The 16501-nt window shown below is 35.9% G+C and overlaps 2 protein-coding genes across 2 annotated transcripts in view; both read right to left on the bottom strand.

Annotated features, from left to right (window-relative positions):
- Positions 1-202: 202 nt before the first annotated feature.
- LOC106124465 (cytosolic carboxypeptidase 1-like) lies at positions 203-5815 on the bottom strand. The gene is made up of 4 exons (XM_013321149.1): positions 5645-5815; positions 3100-3215; positions 2317-2355; positions 203-813 (listed from the first exon to the last, which is right to left on the bottom strand). Exons 1-4 carry the CDS (start codon positions 5804-5806, stop codon positions 735-737), a joined length of 396 nt encoding a protein of 131 aa, XP_013176603.1. The 5' UTR covers positions 5807-5815; the 3' UTR covers positions 203-734.
- Positions 5816-6350: 535 nt separating this feature from the next.
- The window catches only part of LOC106123901 (cytosolic carboxypeptidase 1), a 57698-nt gene continuing 47547 nt past the window's right edge, over positions 6351-16501 (bottom strand). Inside the window, exons 21-23 of the mRNA XM_013320315.1 lie at positions 7162-7249; positions 6716-6880; positions 6351-6392 (exon numbers count right to left, since the gene is read on the bottom strand). Of these exons, the coding sequence (XP_013175769.1) occupies positions 6351-6392; positions 6716-6880; positions 7162-7249 (295 nt within the window). The remainder of the gene's footprint in view (positions 6393-6715; positions 6881-7161; positions 7250-16501) is intronic.

Here is a 16501-nt window from a genome sequence, read left to right as displayed (position 1 = left end):
TCTTTGTAGTTTCTTTGATTTTTCCTTTTACGTTTAATTTGCTGTTAAATTAGAGGCAATAATTGTAACATCTTTCATGCTACAATTGAGGCAATAATTGTAACATCTTTCATGTTACAATTGAGGCAATCATTGTAACATGAAAGATGTTACAATTGCCTTAGCCATGAGGCGTACTAAATAAAATAAATTTTATTTCGATATAACTTTAATGTTACTGAGATCACAAACAGAAATAATTTACAGACAGCAAAAATAAAATCAAATTACTTGACCACATAATGAAATACGCACTTATAAAAATATAACATAACTTCTCAAACGATAATGTTAAATAAAAATACATATACAAAATAAGAAAAAAACAATACACTGATCACTTCAATCGGTCATAATTACTACGCGACGACTAATTTGCAATTGAAATTTAAAAACGTAATAAATTACCATACCTTATGTTGCAGACGTATCGATCGATCGTAAACGAGCCTTAATTTCTACAACTTGCTATTGCACAATGCAATCTGAATAATGACTTCTCTGAATTATGAACTAACAAATCAATTTCACCGATCAAAATAAAAACATTCTTCGAAACGGTTTCATTAAAAAATAGGCCCAATGTTTGCTTAATTCGAGAACATTAACAAGTTGTTTGCATCTTATAACGCGTAAATTTCTCAAGATACGTCCGCGGTTACAAAATTATATTTACCATACATCTTATAACTTAGTTAATCGAAGTCTTCATCTGAATCCGTCTTGAGCACACTGTCCGAGCATGATCCCGCTTCGCTGTCGACGGCTCTTTCTCTGTAAACATAAATAAAATATATTAAATATGGCATACCAAATTTCTAACTGAAGTTGCAGTGACAAAATTAGTATGCTTCGTTGAAGTCTTTTGTTCCTCGAAGTATCTATCATAGTAAATTATGCATGTTCATTTGTTCATAAAAGATATGTCTTATATTTTTATGATGATAATTATTACTGAATTAGTGTATCATTAGAAAACAAATTTTATTCGTCAGTACAGTTATTTATTGCAATAAACTTTTATCTCGCTGCGCAACTTATTCTATTTTAAAATCTCTCCAGTATGAAAAGACGAGGTATCTACATACCATAGAGTTTATTAATAGAATACCGCAGAAAGGGCAGCACATTCGCATTTTGCCGCATAATTGCCCGCAACGATTCATCATAGGAATAAGCACAGTGTACGGCGAGCTTAATATTAAAATAGCACGGCTGGACCAATAATTTATATCTGCTGTATTGATTTAGCGTCGCCCGCATTGAAGACGTAATCGCACTTGATGCCTTTGAGAGGACTAATGAATCGAAAGGGGGCGATTAAGCCCTTACTCCACTAACGCTATTTACGCATTGCGATTGCATATTGCTTTCATAGATCCGCAATAACTTGCAAAATATTAAATACTTGCAAATGTTGCATCGTTATCGGATAATCAATAGCAATTATAAGACATTTGTGTATCAATTAATTTATAAATAATGCTAACATTATATATTTTTTAATATACATGTACAGACCCTAAGTCCGTACTTTTTTGCACATACTTCTTATGCTAAATAACAATAGTCATAATTAATAAAAATGTTAAAAATGATTTGTGTGTGTGTATAAAGTAAAAACAAAAGTTTATATCGGTTGATATTAAAGCAATACTCAGGACATATTTTTTTGTAATTGTAAGTAAACTTTACGCAACGTAAGTATACAATAAATAAAAAAGAAATAAAATGTAAAAAGAACACAAAGTACAAATCAATATTAAAACAAGAAAAGGTTAGTTATAACATTATTTAACACATTCTATTATCTAAGGCTCGGCGTGGTAAAACAATCACTCTCCGAGCATCATAATGTGTGAAAACATGTTAGTACATGCACCGCAAACTAAAGCGAGATTGTTACAAAGTTGCCTCAAACTTGCCACAACTTGAAGTGTCACAATTGACCACTTACAAACAAAGCTGTAAAGTGGAAACACTTTTGTTGTTACCGCACTGTTAGTGTTTCTAACTCTAATGGACTTTGTTATTGACGGCAATTACTACAAGTTACCTCTTATATTCAAATACGAATACAAATTCAATTTTAATTTGTTTCTAATGTTTTAAGACCATCTAATAAATTCGTGACATTAATATTTTTTCTTGCAAAATTGTTAAAAATGTAAACTTTATTTGACAGATTATAACTTAGGCTAAAGTTTTCTCGAAGTTAATTTTAGGTTAGATTTACAACAATTTTATAGTCACATGCACGAGACAGCACGCAATTACCTTTTGCCTGCATTATTCCAATTTACTTCAACCATGTTACTGCAGGATAAAAAAATATTTTATTTATTACGTAATTAACACTATAATCGTTGTACCAGTATTAACTTTCTTCTTTTTCTGTTCGTAAAGTTTTAAATTGACTCGTGAATAGGCTCTATTTGATTTATAGTCTATTTAAAGATCCATACAATGTTCCCAGCGACGTTCTATGTGGATGACTCACGTGGAAAACATTGTATGCTCAGTCGAGTTTAGAGAATTTAAATATTTTAAATACAGTGATTTGTAACCTATAATATTTGTTATTATTTCAAATTTATTTTATACTTTGGAAAATGTTTTTAATGGACGTTTTTTAATTAAAGATTTTGTGTCATTTATTAAAATGACTATATGTAGCATAATATGAAGGAAGTATTCGAGGTTGGCCTACGTTGAAACATGATACGATCACGGCCAAAGTAACGGACTTAACAGTTTCCTTCTTGAAACTTTGCTTAGAGATAAAATATCATATATCTAAGTGAAACGTTTAATAAGTTGAATTTAATTTTGTATCCGTCAAACCGTCAAGCTAACTAATATCAACTTTTTAAAAGAGGATAGAAACATTTACATATCACAAGAAAAAAATACGTGGGATTTTGTTCTTCTCCGAACTACTTTGTTGTTTTGAATTTCACTACTTTAGCACTGGTATTAAGACATTTTCTTGTTTTTTCCAAAAAGAATGAGAATTAAGAAGGAACCCAGACTTATGCTTTGAGTGTGATTGCTACTCACCCGTTGAGGTCTTTGGTGAGTTGTATATCGATGGCAGCGCCGTCGCTGAGGCCGCCCAGCGCCTCACACAGCTCGCCACCCACGCCCTGCAGGTGCTGCGTGTTCAGGTGCAACCCCTAATAATATTGTAGTATGTTAGCGAATATCGAAATTCATCGTTTATATACTGTTATAGTATAAAGTTAAAACCGTGTTTTGCCAACAGTGGTAATTATTATTTTGCTTTCTTGAATTCCAATTTTTGTAAGTCAGAATATTACGCATAGCTTTCCCGTATCCGTATAAATATTTCGGAAATTAAATACGGGGAAATAAAAACTTTCTGGTAAAACCTGTTTGGAAATGAAATCTCGCATCGCTTTGTTGCATTTGATCTTGTACACATTGTTAGTGATACAAAAACTACCTTTTTTGTTACGAAGCGAAAATGTTCAACAAACTATATTTAGATGTTACAACAAAAGCTCAACAGGTTTCGGAGCGCAACACAAAAGTACCGGAGTGACATCGAGTGCTTGCTCATACTCGAAGCTTTCATTTGGACCGTGTTATAAATAAAAAAAAGCTCGGTATGCTCGGACACGCGACGCTTGTTAAGCCTTCATTACCGCGGAATTTTGCCCGCAATATTGTTAAAAACTCGCTTCAAAGGGCACCGTCGCTAAGTGGGCCTCACGAGTAATCTCAGGTCATATATTTTGTCCTGGGAATTTTAGCTGTTTAGACAGTTTAACTTATGCATATCGCAGGGTAAATTAAATAAACCCTAGATTCTTATGTACTGGTCATGGATTTCCACTTAATCGAAAGAATTTATCGTATTATTTTTATTTTTCTTACAATCCCACACCATCGTTTAACTTTTCAGAATTAAACAATTATAAAAAAATGGTTATGTGGTTTTCGAATTTATAGTGTTGTTGAAAGAAGTTAATTAATCACGATAGTTTATATGCATTAGCAAATCTCAGCTAAATGCTTATCTAAGATTGTTTGAAGAGCCATAGAATTAAACTATCTATTTCTAAGTCGGGGTGCGTTTTTGTCATAAGCAGAAAATGTCATTAAACCCCCGATACGTCTGCTAATAGCTTCTGTTGTAAGATTCTTCAAGGAACATCATCACGTACAAGCTCTCACAGTTGTAAAGCAAAAAATATAAACGTTACCTGTTTCTCGACTTGTGCTCTTGTAATTAGAAGGAATTATTTTTTTACGATAACGTCAATTTATATACCCAACAATATTTTGAAAGTATTTTCAATAATAGTAACATTCCATTGTGAACAGATTATATTTAAAAATTAACATAATTCTATCGTAAGAACTGTCTTATAAAATACTAAAATAAATTGTTAACATACTGTAGATTATGCGCTACATCTAAATCAATGAAGCTAACAATAAAAAAAAAGTAGAAAGAAAAATATTTGCGGTCGTGTATAGCCACCGGATAACTGCGTGCAGCGCGATCGCATCGTGGACGTGGGGTATTAAAGAAATATTATAGAAACGTCTTCACACATCATGTAGATGCCTGATTTATTGCCAGAGTTATCTGCGCGATCTAAGAGGCGAGGGCGCGGGGGGACACATCGCCCCACGGCTACCTACGATATCATTAATCTTGAAGCACGCAATCATTTGTAAACTGAAAACTAAGTGAAACATTACGTTTGTTAATACGTAATTATTGATTAGTCTAAAGAGTTTAATTAATTGGAATCGATAACCTAATGTAGCTAAAAAAAACTTTTTTATTTGAGATCTTGGTTGACTGAATGTAAAAAAATATATTTAAATATGTTAAGACTTTGTTCAATGTGTAAAATACTGTGATACTATGTTATATTTACTAATGCTTGGAATTTCTTCAATGTCGGTTATATTGTTCTGTTCATATTATACATATATTATGTTGAGATTTGTTAGTCACATAGTATGTGAATTACTTCCTTTTATTGTATGAAACATTATGAATTCTTTAATGTAGAAAGGTAAATCTTTGAAAGTGTTATATTATTACGAATTGGAATCCAAGATGGTATTCCAACAGGAGTGATAGATTTTATTACCGAGCGATATATCTTCCGTCAAGAGTAATCAGTGAACAGGTCTAGACCGGCTCACTACCTGTGTTAAAAGAAACCGTAAAATCTTAAAGCCTCATTATTCACGTTTTAATAGCGACAAGGCGGACAAAATCGATTAAGTCGCTGCCTAATCGGTGTCGTTAATAAAAAATATAGCGTATATAAAAAAAACTGAAAAAAAAGGATATACAAGAATCAACAAATAATTACAAGATGTAACATTATATACAATCATATTTACAATCATTTTAAAGAGAAATTTCTTATTATTATATCTAATTTACTAACAAAAAATATGTTTGCACGTTTAACAGAGCATTTTTGTGATTTTTTGATAATTACATTTAAATAAATCTTGATTGACTTTATATCACATTACGACGGTAAATAGACGTAATTTGGAAGAGCGTTTCACTTTCTTGCAAAGATATTTGATAATTAGATGAACTTACCTTGTAGGGTCCCTGATCGAAGCCGCAGAAGGAGGCCTCCATGGTGTAGGAGCGTGCGACCGCGAGATGGCGCCACACGGTGACTCGCGCTGTGCTCTCCCGCTCCCTCTCCACTCGGAAGGAACATGATCCCAGTGCGAATGCGCCTGATATTCGGTGCATCAGTGCAGGCAGCATCTGTGCCATACAAAATACATTTACAAATGAAATAAACTATAAAATTATCAGATGTAGAGCATATTTCAAGAGAACAATATCTGTAACTATAATAAGATATATACAGTTTTCAATTGATTAAATAATGCCGTAAAATATACGTAAAATGATAGCATTTAATAGAAAACATTTTATAAATATTAGCATTATTTCTATCTATGACTTGTATTTGTTGTGAGCGTAGCATCTCTTCGGAGAAAATATACATCTTGAATAGTAATACGCGATATTACTTACTTGCTTATGCAATATCCATAAATAGCAATAATCTTAATCCTATGCAATACAACGCTTCCGATGATTCGATCTTGACATTCCGATAAGTGTTCATTGCTACCTCGCCGATACATTGGCGAATAATATCATGCACAACTTCATTTTCTTTGTGGAATGCAGTTTTATTTTATGTTACGTTATAAGAATTTCTTTCAAATGTAAGGAGTAGATATCTAATCTTATTGCTAGGCGTATTCCGTTAGCTGCTATGTTTTTAAAAAGCTGATAAGAAATCTGTTGTTGTTGAATTAGCTTCCTGTGACATTTTACATCAAACATATTTAACAAAAAGTTTGTGTTTGACTCTCTCAGCGTTAGAAACTATACGTTATTTTGTACATAAAGAAAGTACACAGATGTATAAAGTAACGTATGCAAGTTATACAAAAACATGTCTAATTACGACCGGTCTGGTATTGAACGTGAGCTAACAGTGCGGTATTCCCGATTCCGAGATGTGCAAGTAGATTTACGATAACGCGCGGCAGAGCTGCATACAAATAGCGCCATCTGTGGAGTGAGGTTCGTTACCGGGCCGCGTGAATGGCCGTCGCCGTCGCATTTGGTAAGGCAACTCACTAGGTATTTGACAGGCTCGTCGGGTGCAAGACGGTCGGTGCTCGACCAGCTCTCGGCGCCAGCGCACCCGTAGAAGAAAACATTCTTCTTGCGCGAATGGCCGTGGTAGTCGCAAAATACCAGCGGCGGCTTCTTCCAAACACGCACCAGATATTCTATAAGGCCCTGAAAATTAAGTTGTATATTTTAACGTGCTATAATTTTATATCTTCATTGTGGACTATTTCCTAGCAGGAACCTGTTTTAAGAACTTAAAGCAATAACGAGAAAATTATACTGATTTCTAACATGTCACAAGACTTATTGAATGCATATATTGTATATCTACTCGATTAAGAATAGACACAATACAAAATTCATAGAATTCGAAGTGATAATATGTTTCTAGTTTCTGCAATACAAATAATTTAAACATTTAAATACTAACATAATAAGTGCATAAATACCTTGGTGTGGTAGATTGAAGGATGCAAAACAGGGCTCGGCTTGCACCAGCGACGATTTAAATCTTCATTAGTTAAGCCGCATCGATGGCTGGAACAACGCACAGACATTATCCGAGACGTCAAGGAAGCTTCCCGGCGACGAGTTATCACCGGGTCTCGCCGGGACTGATCGGGTCTGGCCGGGACTAGCCTGGATTCGCCTGCCCGTGTCTATCGAAGTGACACGATCATGGCTCGCCAGACAGCAATCCCTCTTAAGATATTGCCTCCCTAATGCTCTAAATTATTTCATCCGGAAATAATCAGTGAACTGAGTAAATTTATAATTGCCATATTTAATTAATTTAGATAAGAAACGTAATATTATACAGATTCACTTATCATATTATTCATCGTCTCTATGTGACTTAAACTATCGGATAATGCTGCAAGTAAGGTTACAAATTAATTTAAATTTCACTTATTCAAGTAGGAACAAGTTGAACATTACCGGTACTGTGTCATAAAAGCGTCATGGCGAATCATCTTTTTTACAGCGCAATAAAAGGTTACTAATGTAGCGGTTAAATTTCACGCGTGACCCGACTGCAGAGAAAGCAATGCATGAAACAATCAATGATTCAGCAACGTAAAAGGATGGACGATTGACAAAGGGGGCTTCGAGGGGACAATTAAAGTGACAAGCTATTAAATTAAATGAATTGCTGACCACGTAGCAGTTCGACGCGACCTGGGATATAAGATGGGGCTCAAGTGTTCCTGCACACTGTATTATTTTATTATTGTATTTTATGAATTCATGACGCTCATACTGGAATAAAACATGTAATCATAAAATAAGTTATCACTTTTTTCAAATGACATTTAGAATTAATTAACATTTATTTTAAAAACAAAATTGTCTTTATATATCCTGTTATTTTTTAATTGTTGTAACTTTTACGGCCAGTATAATTTCATTCGCATTTTAGAAACCTAAACATATTCACAAACCTTTTTAGAGAGTCTGTTAAAATGAAGGAACTAATTTTGCTAAATTCACGTTCATCTTAGTTGCTAAATAATCACGAATCACTTTAGCTAAGCTTTTCGAATTTAAATCCTTCATTATAAATTACAGGTTTAAAGTCTGCGATCGCTTATTAAGCTGCCACAGTCGATACACGATGTGTACACATAATGTATCTTTTTAACACATTATAATACAACAGGTTTAATTGCTTGAAAAGTAATAAATTGCAGTGTGAATCCAAAGCGTGTGTGTCGAGTCATGTGCCGGCGCCGGATCGAGACGAACAATAAAAATTGTTTAAGAACTATGCAACACAAACAAACCGAGCCGGGAATGAATTAAGACAATCGTTCGCCGGATAATAGTATTAATTCAAATACATTTTATATGTAGGGTGTATTAAAAAACTTCTTTTGCATAATATCGACAGTTATGTTACATCGAAGGATACAGGATGTGGTATTGTCGGTCGTAAATTTGGGTATTCCTGTGGATTTAAACTCACTTAACAATGGAATAAACTTAATATATTATGTTTTTATCACCAAGCTTTTTCTAAAGTAGCATTATACCTCCTGTATTATTTTTTGTACTTAAGTTTAGTTTAGAATTGTAAGAACGGAACGATGTTCACGTGCATTTTAAACGTTGTCTAACATTGAACATCGTCGGTCGTGAATTTGCTTATTTCCTCTTTCGAGTGTGCCCCTTAGTTTAATTAAGATTGCAGGTGTTAGATACATACGATTTATTTTAGTATAGAGAAAGCTTCGCAAAGCTCTTGTTATTTTAACACGTTTTTATAAGCTTTTACGTATGTAACGGAAACTTTAGATTGTACTTATGGTCAAAGTTTATTAAAATTAATACGTATCAACATTGTATTGTATTAGATACTGTAAGTAAAAAACAGTTGCGTTATTAGTTACAGCTATTCGTAGGCAGAGCTTGCGTAGAGTGCAGCGCATCAGCAATCTACGACGGTTGACTGCGACCTGGTGTTATTAGAGAGCAATTCTTGTCGTAGGCTTGAGGGACGTTAATTACCGTCCCGTTAAAATATGTCTCGCAATGACTTTTGCAATAAGGTTGAAAACTATTCATAGCAACAAATACACTTACAAAATTATACAGATTGTTTAATATGTCGGTTTTATATTTCACCTAAAGAGCTGATTATTAATAAAAATGCTCGTATAGTCTAACAACGCATATTCTTTACTATTTTCCATCAGCTTAATGGCTTTATGGCATGTAATTAAAGATGAAGGTTATTATATTCCATCAGGAGTAAGGACCAAATTACATTTCGTGGCTCGTTCGGTGTTTCAGCGGCTTTGCCAAATGAATAATTTCCTGAGAATTAATTTGTTTTTAAAATCATACCTGAAAAAAAAATCGTACGGAAAAAAGGATGAAAATTGCATCGACAAATTATTGTGGAGATATGCGCGTGTCTCAAACTTAAATACGTTTAAATTGCAAGTGAATCGTTTTGTTTTAACGACTGAGAGTATAAGCGGTAAGAAACAATGTGTTCTCTTGTGGTGGTTTTTTCCTGGTGACGAGTGGTCGGCGTACGTCCAATTAGGGGAGTACGAAGGCGCATCATTAGCGGGAGACGTGGGCTATGTAACCGCGAGGGCGCGGGCGCCGCGGACTTGCGCAGCCCGGCGCGGCCTTCGTCCGTCCCCTAGCGCACGTCGCCTCGACCGGTTGCGCATCTTTTACTCTAATCAGCCATGAAAAAATAAGCAGCCGTCGTGCGCATGCGCGAATGAAAGCGAGCGAGCGAGGAGATACGCCACGCTCGCCACGCCGTGATGTATGGACAATTGTTGCGGTACCCGGGCCTCTGCGCACTATTGACGCTGTTAGAAATTTAAACAAACTATACTTATCAAAGGCAGTTGAAGGACCCACTTAAGAGGCAACCATCGTTTTCACCTGCTACATATAGTCAAGATTACACTTTACATTGGCTTTATGATTGTTTCAAGGTATTTGGAGCGTAAAAGGTTTTCTTTGTAAATTGTTAGCAAAAGATAAATCAATCAAGCAAACAACACAAAATAAGCATTGAGATAAATGTACAAGTGCAGTTGGGGCCCTTTGAGGTGTGCTGTGACGACCGCGGCTGGTTCAAGGGTCTGCCATCTATTTATAGAGCGCGCGGCGCGATGCTATCGGGCCTCGGCCACGCTGCGGCTCGCACGATCTACACCCGCCCTCGATGCACCCTCCGAACGCAGCGGTCGCTCAATAAAATAGACCAAGAAAAAAGGCCATATTACATTTATTCGAGCTATTTATATCACGTGTCCATTGTTTGTGCCTCGCCTGGAATTAATCGCTGGCAGGCAATTTAATCCCGCGCCTAGATCGTTAAAGGAATCAAACGGCTCGATATGCTTGCAGCTATTTGCATGCCCACGATTCCGACGGCATGAGATCGAGGGTACGATCGATGTCGTTGACGGTTAGATGAGTCGGATGAGTCGCCGGCGCGGTGCGGGGCACACGCAGCGCTCATCCATATGCTGCGCGCGACCGCCACTTCCTGCGTCTAGCGCCGAGAGGACGTAGGGCGCCGTCGATTTTCGACATTTTAGATTCATCCGTCGGAGTAACCCGCATGTTTATTCGTCACAAGATATATTAATAAGCGGAGACGATGGGCAGAGACGACGTTTACGGAGTATACTTGTGCAGAAGGGGCAGGCGAGAGTATTCGCCAGCGTAGAGTGCCGCCACTCTAGCTGACGATTCAGTATTCGAGCGTGCCCCGGGCCACCGGACACGGTGCTAGTTATTTACGACGGCCGCGAGACAATCGTCCGGTCTGCGCTCATCCGGTGCCACCGACGACGCGCTGCCAATACCGTGACGTGTTCGTCTTTATTAAATGCCTTCCTTTGAAATTAACACAAGTTTCTAGCTTGTATATGAGGTATTAATGTATTGTATCAAAATATGTTAATATTATGGACGATAGGACCTGCAGAATGTGCGGAAGTAGAAAAAAAAACGTAATGAATATGTAGGGAAATAACTCTTATACTAATGAATGCAGTGAATGTATCCATTTAAACTGATATTAATTTATTACATAAATTGCACTGTTACTATACTAATAAAGATAAATCCCAATGGTACTTTGTTATACATAGTTATAAAACTGAGGTACAGTAAAGAATTTGTTAGAGTCAAAGTTGTCAGCGCGACTGTAACGGTCTAACAGCGATGGTTGCGCTAATTGATTTTATTTGCCGGGTGTTGGCGGAAGCAGAGCGTTTAGTCGCATCATGGGTCAATGACCACAAACCTCTCCGCGGTCTATCCCCGCGGAATGTCGCTAAACACGGCACTACACGACATTGTAGAAGCGCTCCTTGACACAAAGTAGTAGTGAAATAAATCATACAAGATGCAAAACCTTAATCCTGATTCATTGGTACTTATGTTATAAATTGTGTAGACATTTTAAAACAGTTTTTTTCCGAAATTGTTGTTGTAATTTTCAGCAAAGTAACTCTTTGAGGTTCTGTGAGATCGGATTCGAAATCCTTGATGTAACAAAAGTTACAGGTATTGGCTAAAGCAATGTTAACTAAGAAAAGCATTATATTGTTGATCTAATCTTGAATTTCACAGATGCAAACACAGTGGAAATTTACCTTAAGTATGTAAAAATCGAAACCGTAAAATATTTACTCCAGAATGTAGGAAATGATGAATAATAGCAACGATTGTATTATGTATTATAATTGATGTGTGTTCAATGGATTCTTTTATCGAAACGATGTATACATAATTATGTCATCATGTTTAGAATATAAATTATGTTAAATAATTTGTTTATCAATAAAAAAAATAATTGAATGTTTTGTTTTTATACAAGTATATTTCCGCAAACCTAACAGAAATAAGAATTCCTTGCCATTCTACCAGTGTAAAACTAATAATTGCGTTGTCGTGTCAAATCCTATGGCAATGGACGTAATTATAACAAATTGATAGTTGTACGGTACGATGAATTACCGTTTTATAAACTATTAAAAATATATAACATATTTTTAGCTATTTTTATAATAAGTCATGAGATGTAGGTAACATGTAATGTCTTTAAAATGTGGTTATATGTATTCGGTAGGAGTTTTTATCGTAAAACATCGGACCTCCGCTTGGATATCATAAATCGTTTAACCAATGAAAGTGAGCTTGGAAAAATTTGCTCCATCTTCGATAAAAATATTAAACTTTACGTTTTACGGGTGAAGCGATGAAATAAATAGAGGTTTAATACAATCGTGGTCCCGGCGAGGTACAATATGATGACGGAGTGAAACTATAAACATTCTAGTATTATTATAAAGAGGCCATTAATTAAAATAGATGCGAAGCGATAAGTACAAGGGCCGCAGAGGACCGAACATATATAAAGTGGTCAGATAAAGCCGTGCACATAAAGTCCGCGGCGCATTTTATAAACATTGCAAGGAGATGTACAGTCACGTGCACAAACGTCTGTATTTGGAGAACTTGTGAACTTTGGGCTGTGTTCACAATGTTGAATATAATACTTCTGTTTTATGGGAATGTAATATTTTCAAAAATTATTGGTATATATATATAGGTTGAATTTACGTTCATTAGAAACACCTATGGCTACAGCTATAGAAAAACTCGGGGGATGACTTAGGTGATCCAAATTTTAGGTATTCAAAATAGAGAAGTGTCTTAGTATGTAACATAAAATGAAATAATCGATTTGAAAAATGTGATCAATTAAGTTATATGTAATATGAAATTTTTCTAGTTTTATTTTAAAGACCTGTAAATAATTAGGCGTTTGTAAAATTTGATTCAAAAATAGATATATATTCTATAGACGTGTGAAAAGCCCTTAATGTCATCGTTTTAACGTAGTCCACGCGACTGTACGTGACTCCGCGAGTTGGCGCTCGTGACGGTCGCGGCCGCGATGAACCTTTGATACAGTGTCATAGACGAGCTCTCCCCTTCTCCCCATTCCTCACCAAGTAGACACTTCCGAGCCGATTCCCTACGATTCACTTAATCGGCCGGCATTGTGATTCGTTCACGTGATGCACGACCTTCGTGAGTGAGCCACCACTTCCCGCGAACGAATGTTCTTTTCCATTTAACAACTCTATTATTCTGCACGACGTAAACATACAGGAGAATTTTCTTTACGACGCTCGATTGTATCCGATTCCTTTTTTTTATGGCTTTGTAACGATATCGTTCCTTGTTATCATACCTAGTTAAGAAAATAACTTAATTTTCTGTTAAGGAACGACTACATTCATGTTTTTGCTTATATTGAGTTTAATTTAATTTTAATATAGCTGATGTGTGAATATATTTCATGAGGTATCAATGACATAACGAATACTTAGTTGGTTCTTGTTATATGTGATAAAACATTGAAATACTTTCATAACCATGTCATGAATTGTGTAATCGTTTTTAAGAAAAAATAAACATGACGAAAAGTAGACTTAAAACGCGTTCAACATCTTTTACAAACGGTGAACGATCTGTCTATCTCATCGGAATAGTATTAGAAAAAAAGTACAATAATAAATAGTAAAATGACAAAGAAGATTAAAAAATATTGTTCAAGAAATTGTTCCTGATATTATCAATTTTATTACAAAAGCGGACCGGCATCAGAGCATTTCACTGGTGTTTTTTAGGCCCGAAGCATATTCAATTTAAAGTGCTATTATAACTAAATATGGTGGTGCTTTCGGGTCGTTTAATACCATTTTAGGCAAGCAAGTCGCGCTTGGCCGCTGGCACGATGACTTGCGGTTGGGTGTCGTTGACACCGCAGCCGCCGCCGACGCCGTCGCCCGCTGTGATGCAAGAGGCATCGCGTCTATTTGCATGGACCGCCTCCTTTGTGCTTGCCCGAGTTAAGAGACAAGCCTCATCGCACTTCAAAGATCTAGTGTAGGTTTTTTATCCTTTTCTTGTTGATCGTAATATGAAATAACAAAATAGCATATATTTTTTGGGGAATTTAAAAAACAAATAACTGCGTTGTTTTTATCGCCAGATTACGAGAAAGCCTTAAACACGACAAAGAGTCGATTTTTATTCTATACCATAATTATGATATACAGTTTTTATTTTATTTAAAATTCATACATATAGCTTCTCCCGCACAAGATCGGTTATAGCATTGTAAGCTACATAAAGATAAACTGTTCAATATGCATATAATGTATAGCAGAGCGGACAAGCTTGAAGTGTATTTGAACAGTTCACCACAACTGTGGGCGTTGCAACAAAGACAGTCAGCATTGTGTACTCTGTGAATCCAGGAAACACACATATTTTTTACAACTTCACTCGCCTTTCTTCTTAGTTATGCTTCATTGGAATTGACCCTTAAGTTAAACCTAGAATACGTAATTAACGTACAGATATTACAAAAAAAACAATAATTTTATTACAAAAAACATTGTAGTGTGATGCATTAACCACACCATTGATGCATTACATCATTGTCTTTTACTTTTGCAAATTACTTCTTTTGAATGCCATAAAATCAAAAATTATTTATTTTAACGATTTTCTCCATAACAAATAACACTTGGTAGAAGACGCAAGTACAATTTATTTAAAGGCAAAACTTCGATCGGATGGCATATAAACAGAGTTGAAGGTTATCAAATTTAAATTAAATAAATAAATCAAAGATATCGCAAAGTAATCGCGAATTTAATATTATCCGTGTCTAGTTCATTAAATTAAATATGTTTTATAGTTCCATTCTTTGTTGAACAAATAGTGTACAGTCGGAGTGGAACCCTGGCCCGCGGCGTGTACAGACGCCAAGCATTACGGACTTCGCACTGGTGCCCGCCTTCATATTTCATTAGCCGACTCTATTCGCATCGCATTATTTATGGCTTCTTAGTTTTGTCCATGAATACTCTCAAACAGCACGACTGTAATAGACCCGCGGGAGCGGAGTATTAAAGACATCTGAATAGGATTACTAAGGTCAAATGTATCCTTGAAATATTTAATCCATAGACATGTTGTTATGAGCGAATTAGTGTCATTTAGATAAAATACTAACTTATGTTTATTACCAACACATTAATTAAATTTATAGTTCACTTGTATAAAAAATCTATTTATAGAAATAAATCATGAATATGACTTCTTCGCTAATTTTTATAAAACCCTTCCCCTTTCAAAAGAAATAAATTAAAATATAGCATTGAGATTTAATCCTAAGATGAGAATGCATTTATATACGCGTTAAATGCAAATAAAACGTAAAAACATAGAAAACATACGAGTACTGATGTCAGTTACGTATATTTTTTTCTCACTGTGGCTATTTTTACGTTGCCATTTTTAAATTAAGATTCATTTCTTTCGATCACGAGATTTGCTCCGCGTGTAAGTCATGTCTTTCATTGTGAGGACATGGGTCGTGGACTTGTGGTCGTTTTGCGACGTACGCAGGTTTGACGGGTGGCGAGGTAGAGGGCGCGGGAGAGCCTGCCCAGTTTCCCGGAAGGTCCCGACTGCGACTTTAATTGCTGGGCGTTGATGGGCCCCATCCTTGAAACATTATTTAAGGTGAGAACGTTCGTTCGCCCTTCACGAGTCGCGGACGTGTTAGCGTTTGAGAAAGAAAATACCATTTCTTACGACCATAACCTTCACTACAGGTTCTTGATGTTTTGTTGCCGACATTTTTGATACAAAACATGTTTTTGCTTACGGCTCATTTTAGTATTTAAAGTTTGACTGCTGTTATTTATAGTGGAACTATGATTGATGCTTTAAGAGAGGACATTTAGTAAAATACTTTTTATTAAAGTGAACAGTAACGTTAAATAACATTCTACGTACATAACATCTTATAATTCAGTACCGCTAGAACTACCAAGTACTGAATCATACTCGCGTTGATAGTTACAACAATGACTCGATATTACTGGATCGTTCGCGGTTATTATGGCGACCGTTTCATTTGTTGTGATGAGTCAACCGCAAGCATTTGTAAAGCAATCCCGAGGGAATCCGGAAAGCGATAGAACAACAAATGGTGGCAGAGCTAATTGTGCAATTGAGCTTTAGCTACGCTGCGAGCCGGGAGCTGCGAGCGGTGCGAACGTCGGCGCGCACGACGTTCCCAGGCCGACGGTTTCTGCACGTACTCTTCGCCTGGACAATGCCTTAACAAGCCTACTTCTTTTTGTAACGGTACACAATTACATTTAAAGGTTGACGTTACGCTTCACGTCTTTGCGAGTTAAAGAAAAAATAAAC

The sequence above is a fragment of the Papilio xuthus genome, unplaced genomic scaffold (assembly GCF_000836235.2).
Source record: "Papilio xuthus unplaced genomic scaffold, Pxut_1.1 DF825946.1, whole genome shotgun sequence".
In the NCBI taxonomy this organism is placed as follows: domain Eukaryota; kingdom Metazoa; phylum Arthropoda; class Insecta; order Lepidoptera; family Papilionidae; genus Papilio; species Papilio xuthus.
This window is presented reverse-complemented; position numbering and strand designations above follow the sequence as displayed.

Excerpts from the sequence above, each read along its gene's own strand:
- LOC106124465 (XM_013321149.1), bottom strand. The coding sequence starts at position 5,806 with ATGCACCGAATATCAGGCGCATTCGCACTGGGATCATGTTCCTTCCGA. Across the intron at positions 3,216-5,644 it reads TCGATCAGGGACCCTACAAG|GGGTTGCACCTGAACACGCA; the intron begins GTAAGTTCATCT and ends CAATATTATTAG. Across the intron at positions 2,356-3,099 it reads CTCACCAAAGACCTCAACGG|TAACATGGTTGAAGTAAATT; the intron begins GTGAGTAGCAAT and ends TTTATCCTGCAG.